The sequence below is a fragment of the Amphiprion ocellaris genome, chromosome 20, assembly GCF_022539595.1.
Source record: "Amphiprion ocellaris isolate individual 3 ecotype Okinawa chromosome 20, ASM2253959v1, whole genome shotgun sequence".
NCBI lineage: Eukaryota > Metazoa > Chordata > Actinopteri > Pomacentridae > Amphiprion > Amphiprion ocellaris.
In genome coordinates, this window is record NC_072785.1 from 26,440,704 (window position 1) to 26,455,065 (window position 14,362).

The 14,362-nt window shown below is 40.0% G+C and overlaps 1 protein-coding gene across 3 annotated transcripts in view; it reads right to left on the reverse strand.

Annotated features, from left to right (window-relative positions):
* Positions 1-14,362, reverse strand: part of vps39 (VPS39 subunit of HOPS complex) — a 45,774-nt gene that overhangs the window by 21,296 nt on the left and 10,116 nt on the right. Inside the window, exons 1-9 of one of the 3 annotated variants that reach the window (XM_023277761.3) lie at positions 14,045-14,113; positions 13,838-13,930; positions 11,492-11,675; positions 8,353-8,473; positions 7,089-7,209; positions 6,637-6,763; positions 6,080-6,222; positions 4,002-4,142; positions 1,379-1,520 (exon numbers count right to left, since the gene is read on the reverse strand). In XM_023277761.3, the coding sequence (XP_023133529.2) occupies positions 1,379-1,520; positions 4,002-4,142; positions 6,080-6,222; positions 6,637-6,763; positions 7,089-7,209; positions 8,353-8,473; positions 11,492-11,675; positions 13,838-13,930; positions 14,045-14,113 (1,141 nt within the window). Of the gene's footprint in view, positions 1-1,378; positions 1,521-4,001; positions 4,143-6,079; positions 6,223-6,636; positions 6,767-7,088; positions 7,210-8,352; positions 8,474-11,491; positions 11,676-13,837; positions 13,931-14,044; positions 14,114-14,362 lie in introns of those variants that run through there. The other 2 variants (XM_055006072.1, XM_023277760.3) reach the window with 2 other exon arrangements.

The following is a 14,362-nucleotide window of genomic DNA, read 5'->3' on the forward strand; positions in this document are numbered from 1 at the left end:
TGAAGGAGTTCAGGGCAGATCTGAGAAAGATTAATAGATTTAAACTGCTAGATCATTAGTTTGAATAAACCATTTTATATAAATATGAAGTTATTGGAAGGTGTCGCCACTTTAACAAGGCCTGGAAGAGGATTCAAATTGTCATTACCACATTCTTTTACAATAAAGATGTATGTTGTGCAATTATTCTGCCCCAGAAAAACAACAGTTGAAACAAGACACTAAAAGAGCAGTATTGCCTCAACATTTCTGTGTGTAAACTACAGGGGAGCTGGAAGGAAACTTTGCTCCTCCTAAGAAGATGTGAGCTCCCCTGAAAATGTGTAAAACTTTGGAAAGTGTCTAGAATTTTGACAGTTGCTATTTTTCCACAGTTTCCCATTTTTCCGGATGTTCTTCAACTTTGGTAAATCAGGCTATTATTGATGTATGATTCATGAATGAGGGCGATTCATCACTAATTCACTAAAGATACTGGATCCATACTGCTCTCGCCATCACCATCGCAGCGTGGCACCGCAACATCACAAAGTTCACTCATTTTGAGTCAAAGATCAGACGAAAGGAAACCTCTTTTAACACCAGCCGCCATAAAAGTAAACTTAGGAGCACTTTTGAAATCATATTCTCATTAAAAGGAATAATGATACATAAAAGCTCAGTCAAGGGCTTTGTGAATGTTGTGTTGGTTGTTTCTGATCACAAAAAAGTGAAGAAAGTGAGCTCCCCCTAAAGTTATGGTGTGGTACGTACACTGCTTCCAAACACAACTGCAACTACGCTCGTGTTTGTTTAATGTATGCTCTACTCTCTTATGTAACAACAACCATCAGTCATTCATGCATAAGAAAAAGCACATGAACTTGCACTTGAACTTGAGACAGAGATTCCTGCCAGTTTTCCAGAAGAACAGCTGAAGGAAGTGTATAAATCCTGGCCGTTCCAAATGAATTATTACGCCCCAAATCACACATAATCAAATGGAATTCAATCTGTTCACTTCAGAGCAAACACACAGCTAAGAATCTGGCATTTACGTTATATTTTTGAGACACTTTTTAAATAAATTTTTGTTTGAAAAATGTCTAAATCACTTTCTTAGATTGTGTAAAAGATATTGCTTGAAAGATTTCAATAACAACGAATGGAGAAATCTCGCCCTGATGACAAAAAATGCGACAATGCAACAGTGAAATTACTTTGGACATTTCCAAAAACCTGCCTTACACTTTCCATTACTATGAGATGAAAACAATAAAGTCACATAATTAGATAAAGCTCCTCTCTGCAGATGAGATGGAAGATTTGTGAGGCATAAAATCTCGTGATGTGATAATCAGGTTTATGAGGTTAGATCCACCAGCAGCCTGACTCCTACCTTTCTGGTGCAGGCCCTTCTTTTCATAGAGAATAATGAGCTCGCTGTATTTGTGAGCCTTCTTCAGGACGTACTCGCTCTCCTCGATGTGGCAGTGGTTGTTTTCCAGACGAAGGAGGGGGGACACGAGGGCCACGTTGGTCTGAACAAGTAGACAACAAAAGCAAATTACAAAACACAACACGTTCCCAAACAATAATCATTTGTAGTTGTATTTTGTACAAAATCACAGTTATGTGGCTTTTAATTAGCCTGTCCTCTCTGCTGCAGTGTGTTTACTATTTAAATGATGTAGTGCAGACTCTTGGCATTTCAAACCACACACTATGTTAAAGGATCTGAAAATATTCAGAAACTCGGTTTGCAGTGTTGACATGTAAACAGATAGAACTGAGTTTTGGACTTGTGGTTTCAGAGTCTATCCATGGATCGATTTTCTTCTGCTTATCCAGAGTCGAGTTGCGCTACTAAAGCGAATTAAAGACGTCCCTCTCACCAGCAACGTTTTCCAGCTCCTCCTATGGGATCCTGAGGTGTTCCCAGGCCAGATGAGACATATAATCCTACTGTAGGTATCACAGGGTCTCCTTTAAGTTCAATGTACCTGGGAAACTTTCAACGGAAGACACCCAAGAAGCATTCTAATTAGACGCCTGAACCTCTTCAGCCAACTACTTTTGATACAAAGGAGCAGTGACTCTACTCTTAAGCTATCTCTAAGGCTGAGCCCAGACATTCCACACAGAATACCCTTTTTGGCCACTTGTGTTGGAACTTGGGTCTTCTTAGTATCAGAATTGTGGTCAATTGAACCAATTTCTAACTGATTAGTACTGGCACAAACCAAAGTCGGATCCTTGAAGATTTTTCTTATTAAATTCTGCTCTCATGTTACTGCCTTAACCCACGGAAATATGATATGGGCTACAAAGGCAACTGTTACATATGGCACAGACATATAGAAATACCCTTCTAGTTTATCCAGGGTGGATTTAACATGTGCTGGGTGGAAGTCATTAAGCGTCACAGTTGGTTTTGTCATGGTGCCCCTTTACTAGCTAAACCCCCAACAATGCTCTCAGCTCGCAAACACAGAATTTCCCTCTTTCTTTGGTCGCTACAGTATAAAGCAGTAAGAGGCAAGCTCCTGGAGGCCCAACCAGATACTATAGCTAATCTATAAATACTTAAAGTGTTTATTATCTGGGAAAATTGTATCAGGTATTGGCAGGTACTAAATGCAAAATGGATTGCAAAGAAACTTGATCAGGGCATCCCTAAATATAATCAGAACCAAATGGTAAATCGAGAGCTTCATCTTCCAGCTCAACTCCCTCTTTACTCCCATGGTCCAGTACAATGCCCACATTAGTGCTGATGCTGAACCCATCCACCTGGTCATCTCACTCTACATTATTCCTGTCACTCTATAACAAGATCCTGAGATACTTAAATCCTTCACTTGGAGCAGCAACTCACCCAAAGAGCATATGTCATTATCTCCTCTGTTTACATGAGCCAAATGCCAATTAGCCATGGCCAAAATTCTGCCGATGCTAACCTTGCTAACAGAACTTTTCACATCTCATACATAAGGTCCAGTTGCTCTTCCACTATGTTGAGTAACAGAGGCATCAGAATTAGTCCATACACACAATTCGCCCTTTAATCGATGTGCCATTGTTGGCAGCCTACTGGAGCCATTCATACTGCTTTTTAAGTCTTCTGATTGGCTAAGGGTTATGGTTATATCACTGCCTGTTGTTTTGGCACAGTCTTGCCATGGCTTCAGTTGTGTTTTTGCATTGTCATGGCTGACTGAGATGCTTTTGTGGGAACAAAGGAGAAAAAAACCCTGTTTTATAAAACACCCGTGTATATGTGGACCGGTTCTGGGGTGCATCCAGACTCCTTTGCTCTTCATGCAGAGCTGAACCAATCTGTGGAGAAACTTACTTTGGCTGCTTGTATCTGTGATCTCACTCATTCGTCCACAGATGAGGGCCGACACACAGATTGCCTGGCAAATCAAAAGTTTTGCTTCGTTGCCCAGGTATTGACCTGAATCAACACCAGACCCACAGTACTGCTTGAAGGACGGTCAGACTAACACTGCGTTTAACTGTGACTCAGTTTTTGATACGTCCAAGTAAATCTGCCAACGAGCTGCTTAACACAAGACCCTTTTGGCTATATGTGGGGCTCTGTTAGCTGCTTAATGTTGCTGCCAGTATTTATGTGTGTTCAGAACCACTGGCTTATGAAATCACTTTGCTATAAGTGGATAGTGAAGGCTGCCAAGTTTGTAAGAACTGATATAACTTGTGTCATGAAATATAAACATCTGGATTGGATTTGCTGATAATAACAGGCTGGTTGTGAATCAAAAAGTATGACATGTAAGTGGCCAGCCCTGTGCATCATTTGCCTGTGCTTAATCTAAACTTTCTGTGCACATCCTTTTCAGTACAGTGTGACGAGATGAGGAAAGTATAAAAAAGAAAGAGCTTAGGATAAAAACAGAAAAGGCATTTTAACTATGCATTTCATTCCAAAATTAAAAAGTACACTAGGAATGAATACAGCTAGAGTAAAAGCATGAAAAATAAGATTGCGGCCATACGTGCAGGTAACATTTCAGCAAGGTGGTATCAATGATCTGCAGCAGTTTTTTGCGGCTTTTGATGGTTGGTGTTCCCTCCATGAGTGGAGATGTTGTAGAAGGATCAGAGTCATTCAGCTGTTTCACAAGGTGGCTTCGTTTCTGTGAGGAAATCAAAGAAAACATTTAATTCGTTTTGTACTGCTTTTTTGATCCTAAAGCTCAGTATGTTTTTACTGTTATATTACAACTTTTAAGCTTTTGATAGTTTAAGAAGTGCGATAAAGAAGTTCTGAACGCTGCGCCTCTAAAAATTCATTTCAAATTGACATCTCATAGGTGACACACAGCTCCCAGTGCTACTGCCACATATGAAAACCTCTCCAAAAGTCTTGTTTTTACAGTTTGTAGGTGCACTTTGTGGTATCACCATGGAGCTTGCACAAAAAGCAAACACCAAATTCTGTGTCAAACTGGCCCAACCCTCATGTCAAGGATCATTAGTAGTAACAGGGTGTTTGGTCTATAGTTAAAACTAAGGCACCAAACAGCAGTCTTCATCGAGAGAGCCCACAGTCTCCAAGGCTAAAAAAAAGTCAACAGCACAACCAAGAGCATGCTCAGTGTTGTGTTTGGAAACCATAAATTTGTCTGCCAGTTTCACACTGTCAACATAGAGTCTTACTGTAACATCCTGTGGCATCTGAGGGAGAATATTCAGATCTGAACCGTGGAGTGTGCCATCATGCAAACTCACTAGTTTTTTGGCTGTACCAACACAATCATAGCTCTCTCCTCGTCATACTTGACAGATTTGGCTCCCTGCCACTTTCTCCTTTTCCCAAAAGTGAAATTCAACTTGAAGGACTTCCATGGATGGGACAGAACTTCCAGGAAGTAAACCAAATGTGGCAGGAGCCCTGGAAACAGGGTATCACTGCACAGGGTGGCAGCAAAATGTAAACCAGTTATGGTTTTTGCTTTTTAAAGCAAGACTCAGAAATTCTCCAAAGAACTTCAAGAATCTATTTCTTTTTTACTTTTTCCAAAGTATTTTACAGCACCAATTACAATTCTAAGGCGACAGTGGCAAGAAAAAACTCCCTTTTAATGGGAAGAAACCTTGAGCAGAACCTGGCACATATGGGGGGACCCATGTGCCATTGGCCGGCGGGTTGAGAGGAACAGAAGGGCCAAAAGGCCAAAAAAGTAACTTTTAAAAAAAAAATTAATTAATTAAAAAGAAAAAAAAAAAAAAAATCCTGATGTCAGGTAAATTATATTAATATAAATCAGTCAGAATATCTGACTTACTGTCCATCATGTCTGCTTGGCCTTCTGAACAGGAGCAGGAACATCAGCGACATTATGCAGAAACTTAAACAGCAACTTAGCATTATTAGAATTCCCACGTATGTCTGCTAGCCTGTTCTGGCTGAGTTTGTCTAGGTCCACAAGACTGGAGAAAACCCGGAGAAAACCCACACATGCACAGGGAGAACATGCAAACTCCATGCAGAAAGATCCCGGGAAGGCCAGGACACAAACCGGGGATCTACTAGCTGCAAGGCGACAGTGCTAACCACCATGCCACTGTGCAGCCCAAAGTTTTAATCGTGATGGTATTTTACATTTCCAAAATCACCAAACATTGTGACACACACGACTATAATGAAGAGCGCCAAATATGAGCCATCCTTTTGGGCTTATTAAGCATCCTCAATAAAGAAAAACGCACCCTGTTGCTATTTTAGCCACAGTCACATTCAGTCTACATATGACTCTGGTAATTAGATAACGTCTGGAGACACTGTCCTCCCCCTTAGTGTCACTACTTGATTCCATCACCCTTCTCAGCCATTCTTTATCATCACCCTTTCAAACACTCGACTGCAGCAAAAGCACGATTATGACTGGGAGAATTTCTTCAACAACTATCACTGAACACGACTACTTTGAAGGGAATTGTGGTTTATAAGCAGAACATCTCGATTGCACCTCATATGTAGAGCCTTACTTTCAGCTCTACTAAAATGTACCACCTATGTAGAGTTTCCTGTTTTTTCTCTGTGTTGTAAAGAAACCGTACACAAACACACCTGGGTGAGGTAATCAATAAGAGCAAGATGAGCCTTTTCCAGCTCTGCCCCAGACAGAGTAGGCAGAGGGTTTGGGTAGTGCAGCTGTTTGCGATAGTCTGATGGGAGCAGGTCTGGGTAGAGTCCAATCACATGTGTGGGATCTGCAGAACACAGGATGGGAAAGATGTTAATATCGCATTCCATGTCTGACGATTGAGTTTGATCAAAGGAAAATGTGCAACTGAGGACAGAGTTTTCAATGCAGACACAACAAATTACCATAAGTTCCAAAACCTAAAGTCAAAAGCTCATTAGAAGAAGGAAAGTCTGCCATCACAGAGGAGATGTGACATCATTCTATGTGGATGCAAGTTTTCCATCAATACAAACAATAAGCAACAGATGTGTAATGAGCCTGAGAAAAGAAACAAAGAGCATCACTAATCCAAAGGGATTGGTAGAAAACATTTTTAAGATGACTACGGTATAAGAACTTATTTGGTCCTATGTCCAGGTGCAATCTGATTGGTTTATATTACAAATTTGCCCTGAACAGCAGAAATCCTGCATCCTACCTGTGCCAAGTTTGGCAAACACCTGCATGGAGTCATCAAATCTCTTCTGGCAAAACAGGTTGAAGGCATAGAGATTCTGGATGTGATGTATCTGCTGCTTCTTATCGCCATCTGAATCATCCTTCATCTTCTGGCAGGAAGAAAAAAAAGAAACAAAACCCACAAAGATTCATCACACAATGGCAACATGTCTCTAGTCTGCTCATGAAAAAGCTGGATTCCAAAGATAAAACATGAATGGATTTGTTCATTCTCGGAAATGCCCCTGGACAGCTAGAATGCTGGGTAGAGTGACCATAAAGCACAAAGCTGAGGCTTTTACTGTCTCAACATGCTGCTTCTAATCAAGATAAGTGATTTTAACGATCCACCCTCAGAGCTCAAGCGCAAATTTAATCCTGGAGAATTTAATAACAAGGTCTGACAGTGAGGCGAGCGGTCGTGCAGCTCACCGCCAGCTGAAGAGCCAGTTCAAACTGCTTGTCCTGAAGAAGCTGTCGGATCTGGCTGGCTATCGACACAGGAACCAGGCGCCACACGAAGTGGTTGCTGGCAACATACACAATATTTGGCCTGTGAAAGACAAGAGGACAGAACACGATTAGAGAAAATAGGTTGGAACAAAAGAGTTTTCTTACTAAGGATGGACCCACATTATCAGTGTCCTGGGAAATGGAAACGGATGAAAGCAACAAATGAAGCGTGATTTTCTTTGAAGGAACCAGAGCAGCAGCAGCAAAGAAGGTCTAGAAGTCATTATGGAACCTGCCAACACTGCAGCCTTTTTCATCTCAAATACTGCAGCATCAGATAGGTGGAGCTGCCACCACTCAGTCTCTCATTACATGAAAGTTTTCTCATTTTAACATGATCCTTTGAACATTATCAGGATATCTTTCATGTTACTATGGCATATTTAGTTCAGATTATTACAGAACAAAATATCAAATACTTTTTAGAATAGAATAAACATTTCTTGTCTCATATCATAAAAAATCTAATACAACAGAAAATCTACATCTTATTGAAACAAATTAAACAAGCATATAGTGTTAAGTTGATATAGGGTGATATACAGTTAAAACATTACATATGCTAACTCACAACTCATCATAAATCGTTGTTTATTACATTATTTGCAAAACTGCATTGGAAAACAACATTTGAATTTTACTCACAAATCTTCCCAGAGGTGAAACAATGCAACAAATGATGATGTAAAACTTTGGACAGTCAAATCTGTGGCTGTTCTTGAGCTGCAATTCACAGTTCTTTTCATTGTCAATTAATATGGTGATTATTTTCCTGGTTAATTAATTAGCTGTCTGACATAAAAAAGGTCAGAAAATGGTTCATTTTGACCAGTGTTTCCCAAAACCCTAGATGCCATATTCAAATATCTAGTTTGGTCCCCATTTATTAGATACTAAGTTTACTGTGATATAGGAGTAAATAAATCAGATTTAAGAAGCTGGAATCAGGGAATTTCAATTTTTTTTTATTAAAAATTACTCAAACCGAAGAATCAATCATCAAAATAGTTGCATATTAATTTAACAGTTGACAACTAATTGCTTCCAGCTGACGACATTTGATCAGAACAGATATCCTAACTGCAATTTGCCAAAACTGAGCGTAGAAAACACCCAGATATCCTACACAGATGACAGTTTGTTGAAGAGATAACTAAACTTGACAGAGGGCTGCCTGCCTCACCCTGCTGAGGTGATGAATCGTGGTCTCTGCAGCTCCACGCTCTGCACCAGCAGCCTCGGCTCGAACGTCCGGATCTCCACGTAGCGAGGCAGAACCGCTATGATGTAGGGAGGCTGGTGCTCTGAAAACAATTCAGAAAGAGCGACACAGATTAGAGTTACCTTCACGTGCAAATCAAACGACTGCTGGCATGTGCTGCTTTTCAGGACTTCAGCATGCCATCAAGCAAAAATCAGTGAAATGCAACCATAGATTTATACTGCTCACACCAGTGCACCTAAAAAATTTGTAGGTTTGTCTGCATGTGTCTGAGCGGCCCAGTCAGGTAAAAGTAAATCTAATATCAGAACATCTTATTTCACTCTTTTAAAATACATCTTTGGCCACATATGTGTCTTAGTTGCTGCATGGTAGTAACTGAGTGGTGACTAGAGGCTTCTCTGTGCACAGCCACCTAGGATCATCTACTGATGCATATGAGGCATTTACAGACCCTTGCTAGCATCCCCTATGCATGGGAGACTTTTAGAGAACATCAGTAAATTGTTGTGTCTACCAATAGCCTGCATGCGATGTGTTTAAGATAAGATAAGATAAGATAAAGATAAAGTTCTTTATTTCTCCCCACTCCAGGGGAAATTTACATTGTTACAGCAGCTTTATTTACAATATATACAAGGGTGGCAAAATTTTTTAACAGAAAAAATAAAAATAAAAATAAAGTTTAAAAGTGCAGAGATGTGCAGTGCAAGAATGTCAGTGCAAATTTTATGGTTTGGGGTGGTAATGATGTAGTCCAGTTTATGTTAACATCAGCCAGTGATGCTGATGTTGTAAAGTCTTATAGCAGATGGGATGAAGGACCTGCGATAGCGCTCTTTCTTGCAGGGTGGATGTCTCAGTCTGCTGCTGAAGGAGCTGCTTAAAGACCCCACAGTGTCATGCAGTGGGTGAGAGGGATTGTCCATGATGGATGTGAGCTTTGACAACATCCTCCTCTCACCCACCTCCTCTATGGAGTCCAGGGAACAGTCCAGGACAGAACCTCCTCCTGACCAGTCTGTTTAGTCTCTTTCTGTCCCTTTCAGTGCTCCCTGCTCCCCAGCAGACCACTGCATAGAAAATAGCAGACGCTACCACAGAGTCATAAAATGTCCTGAGCAGAGTCCTGCACACTCCAAAGGACCTCAGTCTCCTCAGCAGGTGGAGACGACTTTGGCCCTTCTTGTACAGAACCTCTGTATTGTGTGTCCAGTCCAGTTTATTGTTGAGGTGAACACCCAGGTATTTGTATGTGTCCACCATGTCAATGTCCAAACCCTGGATGTTCACCGGGACATCTGTAAATTGCAGCTTCAGAAAACAACCAGGGTTACATTCCCCAACTCAAAAATGCTTGAGCCTCTGCAGGTACATCATTCATGTTGTTCCACTTGTCACCAAAAGTAAATTCTCAACATGTTGAAACACTGACGTATGATAAAATAACAATTTAAAGCAAAGTCTGCAGACAAAGCTTGAAGAAAACTGACTTTTTTGTTCCGAATTGAGCCTTTCAGCAGCAGGAGTCAGAAATAATAACATTTACCACTGCTTATAACGTAGGTAAGGACAAGCTTTCTTTGACCGAATTTCATTTTCATTTTGAGGCTATGGAGCAGGAAATCCAGTCAGAAACAGCGATCTAGCTAAGCTATCGGTTAGCAATGGGAAAGATGACGTCCACTGAGTTAGAAAGACTCTAAACTGAACAGTCCTCATCCTCCATTCCATCCTGGTGCAGGCCAAAGCCACGACATCGACTAAATCAAAATGAGGAAATTGCAAACTGCATGAAACCAACTGCTCGGAGGCTTCATTTCCCCTTCATATTGCTCCTTTCTGAATTCCAATGAGCCTTCAGAACAACGCAAAAGCTCATCTGCATCACTTGTTCCAAAGTTCTTTAGTAAAACAGACCGGAGGTGTCTTAGTCAGGGGATGAAAAAAGCTGCTCTAAAACCGACTTTTGTCTCCTGACATGTGGAAAACAGCATCACAGCTCAGACGGAGGGGAAAGAAAGATTTTGCACAAGGGAAGGGAAGATTAGGAAAGAAAAAAAAGAAGAGACAGCAGCTGGATGATGGAACAATGGCAGTGTTTAGGCCAAATGCTTCATCTGGTGTTTGGTTAATATACAATTACGGTTATGTGAGCAAACCTCCCCCAATCAGTACAAGAACAGAATAAACTGTACTGTTCCTGGCAAGCACTTCTGAACCTCCCTGAGTTAAATAAAAGCAGACATTCAGAAAACTTTTTAGAGCCAAAACTAAAAGCAGATTATCATCAAGACAGGTGTAGAAACCTGCATCTAAAAGTGCATTGAAAAAGAAAGAATTTCAGATTATGCACAAATTTGAGCTGAAACAATTCCAGATATGATACTTTAGAGAGCAGTTCTGCTTTAAAATGTGGCTGCAAAACAAAAACCTGTATGCAACCTAGAAGAAGGTAAAGTTTATGCTAACTGTCACATCCGTCTTCATCCCTGATGTGCCAAACTGCTGAAAACCTGTTTCCTCTTGTGGTGTTTCCCTCTTTGGTCTGCTGAGGTTTCTTTTCCCCTGGCAGTGCAGAGCAGTAATTACGACGGGCGAGTTTGTTAATGTTAGGCGGTCAGATTTATAGCAAACAACATCAAAAACTAACAAAATACAGTGTGTGTTACTGAAATATGACCAAAGCAGCTGCCTTCAGTTTCTGTAAATTTGTGAAGATTTTGTTGTTTATTGTTTACAAAGTGTGAAATTTATGCCCAACAAAGAAACGGAGCAGATTCTGTTTTTTCCCTGGGCAGAAGCAACAGTCGAGGGTGACACATTTTGACAAAACACCTTCTGTTTTCTGGAGCTGAGGGAGGATTTTTGTCTCTTGTTGCTCAGCATCTCTGTGTCCTTTTGACTTTGCTGTCAGTTCCTATTGATACCGACTTAACTGTAGCGTCATAAGACGAAACAGCGACTTGGAAAGTGCTTGAAGTGGGCTTTTTTTATATGAGCGAACACATAACAGCAGCTAAGATTTAGCTAAAAATACACACAGAGCTAAAGATACCATAGCGTAGAAGCAGAGCAAAGTCTTTGTGTGTTTTCTTACCCATGGCGATGGGGATATCTGTCCAGTTCAGGGCACACTTCTGGGTGCAGACGCCCTCTTCGTTGAGCACCACAGTTAGGTCATCCTGCCCAACAGCCACCTTCCCATCAGCCAGTGGGGCAACCAGAGGCTCCAACTGTTTCCCAGTAGGGAAGAGCTCCTTGATGGAGCCACGACCATCCATCTAGACGACAAGAGAGACCATGTGAGTCATGACGTTCAGAATTTTATAACCCTAGAAAGGCATGTTCTCTTCATTAGAAACTGTAAAAACAGAAATAATCCTAACATATCATGCGTTGTCTGCAGTTCTATCTGAAAAACAACCAAATCTAAGCTTAAAATTGTGAGATTTCATGAAAATCACTTCTACATTCTCCATTCTTAAGTAAAAAGATTTGCTAAAAATAAACCATTTGCACCAGATTCTATATAAATCTAAAAATTCTGCACTCTTTCGTACAACTGAAAAGTCTTAAATGACTCAGCTGTGACCAACAGTCTTGTGTCAAAAAAATTGCGACTTTTGGATTGCAGAGAACAGATGATAAGAGAAATTGAGAGAAAAATTGTAACAAATTTTATGCATAAAATACATGCAAAAAAAGGCTCCAAAACTGTGCAATAGAGTAAGTTGCCAAAAAGTGGCTAGAAGATACATTCTGCATGGTGAAATATCTTTCTACATTTGATGCGGAGAGTACTGTGAAAAACACCTAATTAGTACAGATACTAAAAATGTAAAAAGGCCTCGCTTAATACACTATCGAGACCATGTGAAGCAATCCTTTTTTTCCCAGTGTTGGTAACACCTGTGGGCATTTGAAAATATTGAGAAAAGCTATATTTATCAAAGAAACTCAACCCTTACTTCTTCGTTTTTATGATTCATGGTGTTATAACTTTGTTATACAGCACAAAAACATGAATAAGTTCTCTTTACTTCTAGCCATGGTTGTGTTGTTTCCACAGAGGTGCACAACTTTTTTGGACATATAAGACATAAATCGTAGTGAAAATGGGGCCAACAGTGAGTAAAAATGTGGCACAAGCTAAAAAAAAAAAAATAACACCCCGAAACTGCTTGGGGTTCAGAGGGTTAAAAATATCCAAGCGGGGTTAACATTATCTGTCAGGTCAGTTATAAAATGTTTTACACAGACAAAAAAATACATCATTAACCCTTAGATAGTCCAGTGATTTGACCCTACACTCTTCCATAAGTGGGTCAAAAATGACCTGTATGAGAATCAATGTGTTTTGATGCCGTTTTTGTCATTTTGGATAAGAATAATAATTTGTATTATTGTTTGTATTATATTGTGGTCCACACAAGAATTATTTAATGTTTGAAATATGTTTACATTTTCACTTTATAACAGATTTTGAACATTCTGATAATTGAAAAAGAAGAATATAACACAGAACAGCAATAGAAGAATGTCAACAACCATTTTGTTGACATTTTTTCACCTCCAAGTGTGTACACTACATCACCTCTTGTATGATATTATCAGTGATAAAGAGCTTGGGGTTGTAATACAAATATTATAATTTCTTTAAAAGTATAAGAGGTAACTTAAAATTTAAAATGGAATGATATCAAAAACATGATTTTGAGGAACAGCTGGAAAACGAAACACTAAAAACTTTTCATTATAAAGATATTGCAAGAAAACGACCTCACCGGGTCATTTTTGACCCACTCATGCATCTACGGGTTAAGGAAAAGCCAACTGCATTAGCAATGGCTACCACACATTAGCTGATAATGCTCTAGGAGTACCAGGAAGAAGTGCAAAGGAAAAAGCCCAAAATAAACACAAACTCAAGGACAACAACGTAGACAGGAAGTCATTACATAACAGTCTGCCTCTACAGATCATTTTCAGGTGATTGTCCTTCCAACTTCTGCCATAAAACACTCGCTCCCGACTCGAAAAGCACCTGAGAAATGTTTGTTGTGCCAAGAACAAAAGATTCAAGCCGGTTTAGGAACAACAGAGTCGAGCTTGACAAGGTTCTCGAGGAAATGCAGGAGACTTATGCTGCATTTTTTAGCAGAAAACATGACAGTTTAGAAGAAACCGAGCATACAGATGAACAATAGACACATGAATAATGCAGCAGCGGTGACTTCTACCGATGTTTCAATACATCCCTGAAAGCCTGTCATTGTTGAAATACACTTTAACTGCCGTGAATCCAAGTTATGTCTTTCTTCCCCACTAAGGAATACGCTGCAAAACTTTTAGAGCCTTATTGCAAGTCTACAAGGGAGGAGTTTCTCTAAAAAAGTTAAAATGTAGGAAAAAGGTTAGTGTAGTGCTGGTCTGTAATGCATACCCGGATGAGGTAATAGTCTCGTTTGAAACCGACACATATGGAGTTCTCACACCAGGCCATGGACTTTGGAATATCTGGTGCGCCAAAGTCTCCCTGACAGACAAAAAGAAAACATTAATATGACTAAATGTGTCAAGGGATTTGAAATTATTTTTGATCGTGAATCACACTGCAGTGAGTCACACCTCATGTACGGTTTAATTTTACCTGCAGTTCATGGAACTCTCTGTCCTTCCAATAATACAGCTGGAGTTTCTTCTTCACTGCGACACACATTCTCAGAGGGACATCTGTAAATTGCAGCTTCAGAAAACAACCAGGGTTACATTCCCCAACTCAAAAATGCTTGAGCCTCTGCAGGTACATCATTCATGTTGTTCCACTTGTCACCAAAAGTAAATTCTCAACATGTTGAAACACTGACGTATAATAAAATAACAATTTAAAGCAAAGTCTGCAGACAAAGCTTGAAGAAAACTGACTTTTTTGTTCCGAATTGAGCCTTTCAGCAGCAGGAGTCAGAAA